General features: G+C 44.3%; 1 protein-coding gene across 1 annotated transcript in view; it reads left to right on the top strand.

Moving 5' to 3' along the window:
- LOC126212793 (tyrosine-protein phosphatase corkscrew-like) overlaps positions 1–14,376 on the top strand; it is a 353,604-nt gene extending 339,228 nt beyond the window's left edge. Inside the window, exons 13-15 of the mRNA XM_049940195.1 lie at positions 7,026–7,115; positions 7,245–7,327; positions 14,220–14,376. Coding sequence (XP_049796152.1) covers positions 7,026–7,115; positions 7,245–7,327; positions 14,220–14,376 — 330 coding nt within the window. The remainder of the gene's footprint in view (positions 1–7,025; positions 7,116–7,244; positions 7,328–14,219) is intronic.
- Positions 14,377–14,912: the final 536 nt, after the last annotated feature.

Here is a 14,912-nt window from a genome sequence, read left to right as displayed (position 1 = left end):
AGTTACATAATTAGTTTTTCAATAACTGTTATCAGATTTATGATTTTGAAATAATCCATTACTGCTAATGACAGATTCTGGCTAATTACTTTGCAGGCTGGTAAGCTAATTAATTATACTATATCATGTACATAATGTGTGCATTAGCATCTGATCATAAATTGTGAAGAAAAAGGTGTTTCATTACATACTGGATTGTGTGTAATGTGGTGTACCGAAAAGCTATCTCGGGCGGTATCGAACACTTCGTGAAGTGTCCGTCACAGAGTCCTGTTACGTGTGTGTCCGCCCGCCCCTCGGCAACTTATTCTAGACGAGTGCAGCTGCCGATCGAGGAGAAAATTTCTGACGCTGTTCGGGGATATTTTCTGAGTAGTTTGGTATAAGGCACCTTTTGTCTCTAGCACCTCATTACAGATCGATCGCACCTCACTCGATTTCTCACCCGTATCGATCCTCGTATCTGTGCAGCCCTGTAAATATCTGCACGACATCGTGAATGTCAAAGGTGTGAGCTGTGCGTCTCGTTCAACACTGGACTTGTCCCGTTCACGTACAGTAGTTCCCATTTATAATTGTACTCTTCACGCTCGGGCCCACATTCGCCAGTCAGTCAGTTCCGTTTCGGGTTTGTTTTTTCTGCCACTGAAAGTCGTACACCGAAACGGGGCAGTACTGCGGAGAGGTTTACGGGCGGAAAGTCGTCCGACACGTACCACGTCTGCGGGTTCACCGAATGCCGCGGGAGAGCGAGCAGACAGACTCTACGCCAGTCTGTTCCTGCAGTGAGGGCGACCGAGTATCGCCGCTCTCGCATCTGCCCGAGGACGGTCGCATTACTCTGTGTTTGGTGTACATTTTGGTTATCGCATATTCTGTGTAAGCGGTATTTTCACAGAAATGACGGCAGTGAGGTAACAAAGTGAATAAATCGTAATTACGTCAGTCTCCGTAATGAGCCGTCGGAGGCATCGGGCCCCTTACTCCGAAATACCACGAAAATATTTCTCGGTGCGCTCGAGAATTTATCGGTAGAGTTTGGGTGTACCCTGTATATTTTGCTGATGTTTTTTGTCAGTGTGGAGTAGCGTCACATCGCGCAGTCTTCCCGGTCGTTGCTCTCGAACTGTCTCTGCGAGGCATCTCGGTTGTCGACACTAAATGTCGGCAGTGACGGTTCCACCTCGGGGAGGCCAGTTCGCGGTACTCCGGGCTGTTGCCGTTCCACCAGAAGCACAGTTTATTCTTCAGTGGATGCGTGCAGGTCTATTTACGGGGACTTGCTGCTATGTTTGGGCTCCCTCAGTTAGCGCATTTACTCGAATCTGAGCCGCACTTTTTTCCAGTTTTTGTGATCGAAAAAAACCGTCTGCGGCTTAGAATGGAGTGCAAAGTAACCGGAAGTTCTGGAAAATGTTGGTAGGTGCCACCACAACTAACTTCTGCCGTCGAATATATGTAGCGCTAACACAGGCATGCTTTGCAGGCACAAAGATAAATACTGGTGCCAAACCCTCTGCGTCAGTAAATAAATTAAAAAAAAAAAAAAAAAAAAAAAAAAAAAAAAAAAAAAAAATGTGGGAGACGAGCCTTTTTCTCCGCCTCGAGTTTCGACCACTGCAACTGGTTCAAATGGCTCTGAGCACTATGCGACTTAACTTCTGAGATCATCAGTCCCCTAGAACTTAGAACTAATTAAACCTAGCTAACCTAAGGACATCACACCAATCCGTGCCCGAGGCAGGATTCGAACCTGCGACCGTAGCGGTCGCTCGGTTACAGACAGTAGCGCCTAGAACCGCACGGCCACTTCGGCCGGTGTCGACCACTGCATTTTCATACATTATCCAACGTAGTAAATACAAATTCCGTATTGTGCATCTTTGAATGTAGCAGCATTTCGATGTACTACGAAAATCCGACTGGCAAGACTGTTTGGGGTGTTTGTCAATATCGCCAACTCTGCGTTCGGAATTTTTTCCTACCTGTGACGAGAGATCGTTGCTAATAAGAACTTTTATGAATTCTGAATCGCATGCAGTATTCTTTTCACCATAAGAATAATACCGTATGAATATAAACATTATGCCATGTATTCTTTCGTGTTTGCTGCTATCTCATTTACATCCTGTCTCCCTAATAAACTACGAAACTAGAGTGAGACAATAGCAAATGCGGAATAAGATACATATCGTGTCATGTTTATATTTGTATTGTTCTTATGCCTAATATGACACAGTCAGAAATGAAGCACGGTAATTGACAAGATTTTTAAATCTAAGATGACTAATTTCTCTGCAGAATGTAATGTATTGCAGAGGCGTCTGCCAAAAATTTTTGCTTAACTCTCGTTCAGAACATCTTCTATCATACGCAGTCTATTATTTGGTTCTTGTTGATCATTATCAAAGAAAGAGTGTCTCAGTGTAATCGGTTCTCGAGCCACTGTCGACTGTTCCAGTTTGACCCGAAAGTTTTGAGACACCCCGAATATCTCGAGCAAAAGCAACGAGAGGCAACACACTTATCTTACTCCTCTGTCAGTGTGTTTCTGTTCCGACAGTTATCACATTTTGCCTTTATATGTTCTGATTTGCATTTATGATGTGTGATGAGGTTTTACTTTGTCTCAGGATTTTTAAAAGTTTTCTCCTGTCAAATGTATTGAAACCTTTCTTAAAATCAATAAATACCGGATATGTTTCTTTGGTTTTTTTGTCCCCCCATCTCGTGTGCAAAGTAGCCACCAGCGCGTGATCTGTCTTTCTGGAATCTGTTATGTCGTGTCTCGAGAGAGGTTTGTAAAATGTTTGTAATTTTGCTTTTACAATCATTCTCGGTCAGTTAAGATTCCTCTCTGTGCACAGCGGTAGCACCGTCGTCACACCGTGCGTGCCGTTTACGGCTGTCGCCTCTGCTCGCTTCCCGTTTTGCCCGCCCCTCTTTCTGTTCGGTCGGTCTCCTTCTGTCGCCTCGCAGACACGTTCGTTCACTGTTCCCTCTGCACGTCCTCTCCTCTGTCACCCTCGTGGAGTCCCTTTCTGAATTCTCTCTAGCTACCTGTCTCATCCGTCCATCCTTTCGAAGTGGCCGATTCACGACAGCTATTTTGTTTCTATTGGAACAGGTGTTGTCTTCCTGGTTTCTATAGTCACACTTCTTGTGTTGTTCTCCACACGGCCACACGACCTCTTCCCGAAAAGTCCCTCTTCCTCTCCCCCTCCCCTCCCCTCCCTCCCTCCTGTCCCTCCCTTCCCCTCCCCTCCCCTCCCCTCCCTCCCTCCTCCGCTTCTTATTCGACTCCCGTCCCACATCTCTGCACTGTGTGTAGCAATACTTTCGAGAGCATGTTTATAGATGATTTACTTCTATTCCAGGGGACAGAGTCGAGCTGCCTTATTGCCATCTTCCCTTGGCATATTTTGGCACTTACAACCTATTTTGTGCAACAGTGTCGTAGGCTTTTATGTTTATTCTAACTTACCTCTTATTTTTGCAACACAGAAATAATTTAATTACTAATGTTTATCAAAGCTTGCCAAGCTCTGCTGCAATCTGGTCAGTGTTCCATTTTTTCTCATATCTTGAGAAGATATAAAATGTAGAGATTTCAGTTTTTAAGAGTTTAAGTTCACATTATTAAAATGGTCTTTTAATTAATTTTTGTTCGTCGCCCATTTTTACTCGGTCCCCATTTTGTCTGGAGGGAAGATGTTCCAGCTCACAAAATTGATTCCAGTTATTCTCTACTCACCGTAATAAATGAATTGTCACTGGCTACTTGTTTCTGTATTCCACATGTATAAATAATCTCCTCTGCTAATCACATCGAAACAACACGAGGTCCGTAACACCACAGATAACACAAACATGTTCGACACAGTAATACAACTGTTGCCAAAGTTTTACATCAGAGATATTACAGTACAAACTATTTGAGTAGCTTCAAAAAGATTTAATTGTAATGAAGTGTAAAATGTGGACAGTAAATCGGGATTAATATCATTTGAGAGTAAACACCAATTGTACGTGTATTTTGTACCGATACGTACCTGAATGTGATGTAAATATTAAACGTGTGTGTGTTAAGTTTGCTCACTTTGCCTTGTACGCTAATCCACTGTATTGCATTCCTCGACAGAGAATGAGAGTACAGCGTAGGATTTACCACTTCACGACAATATCCACAAAGACCGAGCGAGTCAGGACCGTACGATCGCTCCAGGGTCAGCGTCACATTAATTTGCCCGCGGGAGCCTCGTCCCGTGGCCCTCCTTTTGTAAGCGGAACGTATCGTAACTTCCTCTGATTTGCCTATAAATTTTAATGCTGCTTTCTCGTGTAAACATTCAGAAAAAATGAAACTCGAATTTTCGATATAGGGCGTAAAGTCGATATAACGGCAGATACGCGGGCAGCGCGGGGGCTGTTGTAACAGTAAGAAACTTAAAGTTTCACACACAACTTTCTTCTCACAATTTATAGATCCTTAGATTTTTAACGGAGTAATAAGGTGTCAAATTGATACGTCACAATTTATTCTTCGTGGCCACCAGACTCTGACGTAACCTCGACTGCGAACTGACCTCGACCGAACTGCACGACAGAGGGTTAACGACTGTGCGGTCCGCCCCCCACCTCGACGTTTGCCGGTTTTTCTGCGATTACACGCAGAATTACATTAGTTGTAAATTGGTTGCAGTCTGTTTTGTTATGCAGAAACAGTTATACACGAGTTCTTACGTAGCAGTTTATTTAACATTTCCATTCGTAATTGATAGCGAGATGACATTCGGGAAAATGGAAATCTTTTCAGATCAACAAATGTAATCTTCATTAGTAGGAAGAATACGTGAAATTGTGTTCACCAGTTACAATAGTGTGAGCTATTAATAAAATTGGTTCATTTCCAAGTCGACCCTAGGAACTTTTACTGTCACTTATCACCTCTTCCTGTCACGGCAACGTTTCTTCGACGTGAAAAATAGTGGGTTCCGTCGCGGTCGGGACTCCGCATTAATCTGTAACTCCCCGTAGTACACTGGTGCTTGTAAAAATTGCAACGACGAGGAGGAGACTTACGTTTAGAATGAAGTGTACTCCAAATGGTTGGAATTACAGAACTGTATGATCACTTTGACTGACAGAGTTCAGTACGGAGTGGGGGGAGTGCGACACGTCAGCCTGCTCATTCTCCAGACCTCAATCCCCCTCGACTTTTGGTGCGGTGCGGTTTGCCACGAATGGACGCCACGTCGATCGTCTCCCGTAAACACTCGTTCGTCGCAGAAAGTACGAATTTCCACACCCGTGCTTACTGGACTTAGTTTTCTCATTTCAGTGAGTGTCTGATGCTTTTTCTTATCACCCTGTATATCGTGAACGTACGTCCTAGAACGTTCGAGGAGTGGTGGTAAATTGTATTAACATTTAGATAGCTTCTGTTACTAAAACTGTTCGACAGTTTTAATTTGCGTGTAGTTTTCTCAGATTAAATATTTAAGTGAAGATTTATGGGCCTGACTGTTTGTAACAAGAGTTACATATTTCGAAAACGTGAAAAATTGAAACTTTCTGTTATTTTATAAAACTGATTTCATTGTCAGTCTTTTCAGATCTTACACTTCAACAGTTGTGACTACTAATTTTCACGGTCTCAGATCGATACCTGGTAAAATATCGAAATAAGAGTAGAAAAATATATTTACATAAAACTTGTCTTGGACGGTTGGAAATCTGTACAAGCACCGACAGGTACGAACTGTATAATTTATGTAGGAAAATCAGCTCAAAAGTGGCTAAAATTTAGACGGCATCAAACATTTCAGTAATCGAGCAAAGCTTCCGTTAGCACTAGATTCTGTGTATACTGTTCTACACAGTCTCCAATTGTGAAATGTTCCGGAACATTACTTCTGGACAGTGCAATTTTCACAAACGGTAAAGTGTAATTGTCTGGGTAGGTTAGTCGAGATGTGGGACGGAGGCAAGGGGACGAGCAACTCGAGAAGCGATTCTTCTCCCCCGGGCTGCCCCGGGACGGGCTCCGTGAACCCGGGTCAGTTCGGGACCTCGATCGGCTCTAGTGGGGCCGCACCTAGAAAATAGAGCAGTGCCCGGTGTCCGCAAAGCCGTGGCGTCGAGGACAGCTGTATTTAATGTGTAATACGGAACTGTATTACTTTGTCGACAAGTTCGAATACAATTTCAGGCATCGATTTGGAAACAAATTTTGAGTGGTTTTGAGCGATTATATGTTAAGTATTAATATTTGGAAGTACAACTGTTCGTAAACATTGAAAAATAATTAATGAAAATAGAGATGGGAGTTAGTCAATTACAAATTTGTTTTTTCAGATTGATAATTTTACATGTAGATTCATCCTAAAATTTTAAAATTTCGCTAGTGTTTTATGTCATTCCTCACAGTTATGTACAAACGAATTTTTAAATAAAATTTTTGTTATTCCCGAAAGTTTATTCGGAAGCTGTCGAAACGACGATCGTCTTCCATTTGTGTGCAGCTATTGACGTAATGTAAAATTTTATAAGAATTGACTTCAGTGGAGAGTAAATACAAATAATAAGAAAACTTTCAACTGTGTTAGAACTTGGTAAAATGAAACACCTTTTGTTAGTAAATAAGTGTTAAGTACGAAAAATACAAATGGTATCAGATTATTCACTAACGGGGCACCACGTTTCACAGTGGTAAGCAGTACAGGCAGTTACTTCGGAGTACCTTTTTGCTAGCTTCGTAGCTATTCCTAGCCCGCAATTTCCACTCCGCAAGTAGAACGAGCAGTTGTACATCCGTCCCAGACAGCTCTCTTCAGCTGAATGCCGGATGAGGTGGTAGTGGGACAAGGATCTGCACCTATCTCCCTGCACCACTGCCAAAGAAAAGAAGAATTAAAAAAATCCTGGAGGACTAGAACTCTTTCGATTTATTTCTGGGACTATGTTCACCATTATTTTGAAGATTTTAAGTACGTATTTGTGTGTCCTTTGCCGCGCGGCCGCAGAAGAGCCTCCAGCTGGGCCGCGAGTACACCAACATCCGCTACTCGAGCGACGAGCTGCCGTCGCCGTCGCCCGTGCTGCCGCTGCCGCTGCCGCCGCCGCCCCCGCTGCCGCCGCACCCTTCCGGCCCCGCCGCCCCCGGCTCGCTGCCCCTCGCCGGGCTGACGGCCGCCCCTCCGCAGCGCCAGGGCGCCACGTCGCTGCCCGCCAGCCCCTGCGTCGGCGTCGGCGCGGGGGCGGCGCCTCCCGTCGTGCGGCCGGTGCGGACGCCCGCGAGGGCCGTGTCCGACGCCCACCTGCCCAGGTAGTGCGCGCAGTCGGAAAACTGACATTTTTTTTGCGGTCGACAGTCTCCCGCCCGGTTCGGTGTGGCCCCCTAAAAATTTCCCTCCCGTGCCGACCTTTTCATCTCGCGAGGAGTACGTGACCGGTGCTGTAGCCCGGTAGCCCGGAAACTGCTCGGTGGAAGAGGGGCGGAAATAAGGGAACGCATGTCTCGGCTCCGACTGTTTCTGAGAAAATTACGGTCGAACTTTTCGCCGTAACTCGGCTGCCTTTTAGCGTGCGATCGTCACGGCCGATACCGTGGCTCGGTGGCTATTGCTGCGGCCTGTTAGCTTTGTGCCTCGTGTCCGAAACCTAATTATTGTTTTTGTCTATTTTATTTTATGTTTTTTTTTTTTAATTATGTACCCAAGTCCTTTCAAGGTTACTACCAGATATTTGTTGTTAAATGAAACAACAAGTTTACTGTTACCAGTCACCGTTTTATTTATTTCCACGACACATTTCGAAGGTTTAAAACTCCATCAACGGGTGGATTTACATTACTTAGTATTACATTTGTGTTCGTGTTGTGTTACGATTTTTGGAGGCTTTTGTGCCACTGCCTAGTGGAGAAACAAGACACTATTTCAGAATATGGTTTAGGATTACTTTAGACACAAAAATTAAACTGATGTCTAATGGTAAACGTTAAATAAGTAAACCAGAGTACCTCTAGGCGTCACAGGTTCCTTTTGCTGTCGTAACACGTCACACGTATACTGCCACATTTGTAAACAAATATGGCATCTGGAATCGGCTGGGTGCAAGGTTCGTATAGCAGAAGAGAAGGCATAATCCCAAAGTGCAAAGAATATACGTCGGAGCAACATAATTACCGAATAATTGTTTAAAGCATTTGGAGGTGTTTCTTTTGAGGTGTCGAATATATGAGTGTGTGTACTTCAGGTGGTATATAAATCCAATTTTGACAAGTTAAAACAGCTAAACATTCGTACTCGTTTATACAATCAGGTGAAATGTGAAAACGGCTTAAACTTCATACTTGTTGATAACAATTAGGTGAAATGTTACAGACTTGAATTACAGTGATCATATTGGCTACAGCAGTAAAATCGTACGCAGGTGACACTCCTTGATTGGGATTAATAAACAGATGTGAGGGGCTGGAGGCAGAAGGAGGGCAAGCAGTCTTAAGATTATTAGCTGCCTAAAGGTTGGGCTAATACATTGGTTAATGCTATAAAATATGCGGATACATATACATTTGTGCCAGTAGTTGATGTACATACAGTTTTAAGCTGGCAAGGGGTAATGTTTACCATTAGATATCAGTTTAATTTTTTGTCTAAAGTAATCCTAAACCATACTCTGAAATAGTGTCTTGTTTCTCCACTAGGCAGTGCCACAAAATCCTCCAAAAATCGTAACACAACACGAACACAAATGTAATACTAACTAATGTAAATCCACCCGATGATGGAGGTTTAAACCTTCGAAATGCGTCGTGGAAATAAATAAAACGGTGACTGGTCACAGTAAACTTGTTGTTTCATTTAATTCAGCAACAGTGACGGTAAAGCCTAATCTAAAAATGTTAGCACTTACAGATATTTGTTACAGAGTTATGCGATATGACGGCATTATATTAATTGAAAAATTACATTTAGGTTGTACAATAAGTGTCTTAAATTTATTATATAATATACTTTGTACGGTATTTCCAAGGTTTACAACCTTTTTGAATTCTCCTCCACTTATGTTTCATTCGGATATCAATTCTTATATTAATTCTTGTATTTTATTCTTGTCTGTATTCTACAGGCAGATTTTGTTGCATTCCCACGGATGATACCGACTGTAGAAACATTTGAATCACGACAATCCTGAACCCCACAAGCATCAGACGGAGGCAAGTTTGCCACAGTGGTGTTTCTTCGTACGAATCTCACTCGGTAAAATGCTGAAAATGCAATGCATTGGCAACAATTTCGTGAGAAACGACACGTGACAGATCACTTTACCAAAACTGCTGCTTGCAGCTGATTATGAATCCAGATACACTACAGCAATTTACTGAAAACAATTTCAAATAATTTTCTCATTCATTTATTGTTCTCTTTTTCTTTCTTTTTTTTCCAATCGGACATACTATTAGTAGACAAATAAGGACAAACATATTTCAGTATACACTAGAAAACATTACTGCACTAATCTTGTACCGAAATGGGTAGATGAATGAAAAATAAAATTAACAATAGCAATAATTGGGTTTTGAATATGGGGTGAAAAAGTGAGAGCCCACAATGTTAGCTACTGTGCCACCATTTTGGCTAAGATTACTGAATGCTAAAAATGTATGTCAAAACCTTCAGTGTCACTTTTTAGAAATGGTACAGTATCTACGGGTAGACTGAGACGTGTGTTGTCTTATTTTTAGTCCTCTCCCACTGACCAAAGTTTCTGGGAACTCGGGTTACGGCAGTCGTCGTGTTCTCCTTATAGGAGTAGCACTCGCAGTCTACGTCATCAGTTTTTTGCTCGACGTATTCCAGTCTCTGTCCTACCCTACAGTTTTCACCGTCTCCAGCCCCCTGTGGTACCACGGACAGGCTATTCCCCGCCCTCTTTCAACACGTGCTCTGTTCTCCCGGCCCTTCTCCTCGACCGTCACTTTCCTCGAGCAGTCCTTCGCCTCCTGTCGGAGTCCACCCGATATTCAGTGTCTCTCTACAGCACCACGTCTCAGATGCTTCGATTATCTCCTTTCTCGGTTGTCCCACAGTCCGTAACACACTTCTGTATAATTCTGTGCACTTCAGATATACATTTTCAGAAATTTCTTCAACTTATTAAGGCCGACGTTGCCCTCTTCGCCTGTGCCGTTTTACTCTCGACCCGCATTCTGTGCTCGGTAAACTCTCCGTTCCGTTCGGTACGTCCCGTAATACTTCCTCGCCGAAGGTAGCAAACTCGTCAGCAAACTGTATCGTTTGTATCCTTTCATCCTGAATTTTATTCTATTCTTTAACCTCTCTCGTATTTCTGTCGTCACTTCTTCGGCGTGCAGATCGGACGGTGGTGGAGAAAGACCGGTTCTCTGCCTGACACCACCGTTAATGTGAGCCCCCCGTTACCAGTCTTCTGTCCGTATACTTCCTTCTCGGAGCAATTACCTATCTATCCCTAAAGGTTAGATCTATTTTTTCTGGAGATTTCAAACGTCTTCCACCATTCGATACTGGCAGACACTTTTCCTAGGGTGAAAGAACCTACGGACGGCCATCGACCTTTTCAAAGTCTCAGTCGCACTATTGAGCGTTGCAGTGGGGCTGCCTCTCTGGTACCTTTACCTTTCCCGAAGCCAAACTGACTGTCAGTTTTATTTTGTGTTCTTGTACACATTATTCTTGTCGGCAACTCGGATGTGTGAGCTGTTAAGCTGATTGTCGGATTATTCTCACGTGCAGTCCGTAGTGTCGTCGTCAGTTTTCTGATTTGCCGTCGGGTCCGTTAAGTCTCCATTTGTAGCTGTCCGTCTATTCCTTTTTAGTGCTGCCCTGTGGCACGTCGTTCGGAAACTGAAACCTCTTTTGTCTTTTCGTCCTCCGCCTGCTCTTCCCTTCGCGTATCCCTCTGAGACAGAGTTTACTGTCCCCTTCTCCTTTCCTAACGTTTTCTGTATCCACCTCCTTGTCCTCACTTATTACTGTACCCACACGGGCACCTTACAGACAAACCTTCTCTGTGTTGTCCGTACTTACAGAATTTGCAGGTCACAGCTCGGGCATCAATTTCCCAAAGTAGCCCAGTGTGTGGTGGTGGTTTTTCTTTTTTCTTTTGATAAAAAGAGGGTCCAGTGTCGTAAGATTGTTGAAGTGCTGCTAAGTACAAAACATTTACATCATTTTACAAGATTCACCAGTAGCTGAGTGGGTAGCATATAAGCATTCTTAATGCAAAGAGCTTGGCTACATCCTCCCTAATACTAACTTTTTTAGAAAAATCTTAATTCGATACAGAATGTTGAAAAACAGTGTCACGTATTACTACAGTAGAGAGTATCGGTCGCATCTAGAAAGAAATCTCTCGTAATTATATGTCGAGGAAGCGACACTTGTCGAGATACGGGCTGTTTTACTTACGGTGACTTACGTTCAGTACAGTATTTGGTCGTGTAGGTAGGATTCGCGAGGGACGGCATAGTAAATTACCACAATATGCCCATCTCGGCAGATGCAAATCCTCGAACGGTCGGGGAGACGAGGCTTCGGGATCGCTCCGGTATCGGCGTGCGGGCGGGAATTGTCGGCGGCTTCTAGGGCCGTCCATCTCACCGAACGCGTGCTGCGGATCGGCCATTTCTACACGAGTTACCGGTGCTGTCGGAGAACGTTACCCGCGTAGAGAGACTGCGACTGCCGGAAGGTAGAGGTGAGGTACCGAGGGAAAGGAAGCGGAGGGGGGAGTCGAGAGTCGCGCTCTCGTAGCTCGACCGGTAGAGCACTCGCCGGACAGAGTCCGAGGTCCCGGGTTCGAATCCCCGTCCGGCACACGGTTGCGACCTGTCACACAGTTTCGTATCGACACACACTGTACTGCAGAGTGAAAAGTTCATTTAAAAAAAATGACGACTCCGGCTCACGCACGACGGGGCACCTCACCGATTTCCACAGATCGTGCGACATCACCACACCGCGACGTTTAGCGGGTGACGGATCGGTCGAGGAGATCCGACAGTGTGTCCTCCCCGTTCACCGAACGCAAGTCCACTGGAGTTGTGGCTATTGGGATATTTAAAGGAATCGGCGTACGCCGAACCCACTGTCAGTGTGCAGATGTCGCGGGAGCTGCGACCGACAGTTACGACATGGCCTGAACGGAGGCACGTATATTTGTAAGGGAGAGGTATTCACTGTGAACGAGAGCCGGAAGGTGTGTCGGGGTGCGTGGTGAGCACTGTGTAACGTACGGGCGGGAGTTGGGGGGGTGGGCCCATGGCCCGTACCTCGGCAGGTGTTCGTTTTCGGGCACGTCGGTGTAAGAAATCTACTTCTAGTTTTCCCCAATGCCACCATCTGTAGGGATGTGAGAGGCTTTACTTGAAATTCCCACTATCTTTTTTCCACATAGAAAAGTTAATGAATGAGTACTGAATTATAATTTTTAATAAAGAATCTGTTTATTTTTAATTACCTATCACGTGAAAGCAAATCGAAATCTGATAGAGACATGTGAATAGCATTATTATTAAATGGAATAATAATGCATATCAGTAATACTCTTGTCTATAGAAATAAAGAAAAAATTGAAATTTCATTTTTAGTTTGCCGTTTTGCAGTTTCTTACCAATTATTACTTTATTCTGAATACTCACATTTTCGTACAATTAGTAAAGAAAAATGAAAAGATGTATTTTTACTAAAAACCGTGGTTCAGTATTTCTTAATTAACATTTTCATTTGATAATAAACGTAGAATTTAAATAAAACAGTAAGAGATTCGGATCGGAAGCTACGCGGTTTACGTAACGCAGGTGCTGTGCACTCGTCTGCCGGTGACTTTCGTTAAATAGTTGATATTTTATGGGGTTATTTGGAAGTTATTTGTGCGTCTTTAGAAAAAGTTGCCGTCAGACACAGAGCTCCAAATTCTCTAGAGTGCAAAGACAGTCTGAAAAGGACGAGACAAGTTAAAATAAGCGGTCACGTGTCACAGCTTATCCATAAGTACTCTACCGTTTCTGGAGAAACGGCAGTCGAAGTTTTTGAAGTATTTCGAGGTACTTTGTCTGCCTTTTACAGTGTGATGTTCTCGGAGGAAATGGCGGTGCAATAGTTAGCTTTGCAGCTTTGTAATTTTGTGCCCTGTGTTACGAACCCGATTACTGCTTCTGTTTATTTCATCTTTTATTGTTTTTCTTTATCTACCCGTGCCTGTGGAAGGTTAGTACACAAATGTTTCTTATCAATTACAAGATATGATGCTGTAAATTTACTACTGGGTTTCACAATAAGTGTCACACATTTATTATAGATGCCGATTGTAGAAACATTCGAAACACAGGTATTCTGACCACCACGAATGTAGCGCGAAGGCGGAAACTTCATTAACACTGATGAAGATTTTGCGTGTTGGCAATAATTTCGCAGCAAACCCAGCATAATGAATCACTTTTCCAAAAACTTGCCCTTTGAAATTGATTACAAATCAAGATACACTATAAGAATTTCACTAAAAACAATTTCAAATCGTTTTCTCGTTCTCCTCCTCCTCCTCCTCCTCCTCCTCCTTCTTCTTCTTCTTCTTCTTCTTCTTTTCTTATCATCATGCCATTCGTCTGACGTACAACTAGTAGATGGATAAGGACAAAGTTATATCAACATACAATGGAAAACATTTGTCTAGTAATCTTCGACAGACTTGAGTATATAAATGAAAAACAGAAATAAAAGTAAAGGCCAGGTTTTGAACACAGCGTGCAAAACTGAGAACCTGAGACTCCGAATACTACTCAATGGACTGTGGGTGAAGACCAGTCGACAGCTGTTTACGCACTTTGAGCGAAAATAATAGTGCATTGACAGTGGCTAGCTTCAGGTCGAAATCTAGATCTGCATAATAAAATATGAAAAAGGACGACCGATTGCTGCAATCCGTAATTTACGAGTACTTTGACTTTTATAACTACGGCCCGGTTTCTGTGCAAGTTGTAAATATCCTTCCACCCCCTGTATTTTATTTCTGCAACTTCCAAAATATCAGAGAGTGTACTCGAATGGATTTAGTCAAAAGCTTTCTCTAAATCTACAAATGCTACAGACGGAGCTCCGCCTTTCCCCAGTCCGTCTCCTAGGATAAGCTGTCTAGCCACACCAAAATACCGTCTCTCACTCACTCGCCTGTCACAGGCCGCCCGACGACTTCCCGCGCCAGATCTACGAGAACGTCGCGGTCAAGGACCGCAAGCTGTCGGCGGCGTCGCTGGGGCCGTCCTCGACGCACCACATCGGGCCGCCGCCGCCGAGCTTCGCCCCTCCGCCCCCGCCGCCTCCGCGCAAGACGTGACACCGGCAGCAGCAGCAGGAGGGGCGCCACGCCGCGCCGCCCCCGCGGATCGCCGTCCCGCCGGGCGACCTCGCGCCCCTACTGCCGGCCCCGACGCCGCCCCCACTGTCCCCGCCCGAGGACTGGAGGCTCTGAGGGGGCGGCGCACCGCCTCCGGCCGGCGTGTGTTCGGACGGGTGCATCTGCGCCATCCTCAGACGCCTCCGTGTACAGACTCCGCACTGGACACTCTGACGGGGCGCTCCCCACGTGCAGTGCGAACGTTCTAGTGAGTGCAGTTTGCGACAGATGTCCGGACCTAATGTCGTACGTTGAGGATCGACCGGGATAAGAGACTTAAGTGTACTTTTTTTTTTCTACAAGTGGCTGTTGTCAGCACTTTGTGGCAACACTTAATCTTACTCACCGGTGGGAGAACACTCACACAAGACGAGTGTGGTAAGTCTTTTATATGAACTCCTTACTTGTAGCACTCGACCACAAAAATTATCGAATGTGTGGTGACAGTGCAGAATATTGACAGGTCGAGGCTCAAA

Source organism: Schistocerca nitens, chromosome 11 (assembly GCF_023898315.1).
Source record: "Schistocerca nitens isolate TAMUIC-IGC-003100 chromosome 11, iqSchNite1.1, whole genome shotgun sequence".
In the NCBI taxonomy this organism is placed as follows: domain Eukaryota; kingdom Metazoa; phylum Arthropoda; class Insecta; order Orthoptera; family Acrididae; genus Schistocerca; species Schistocerca nitens.
Note: the sequence above shows the minus strand (reverse complement) of the source record. Positions and strands in the feature narration are given on the sequence as shown.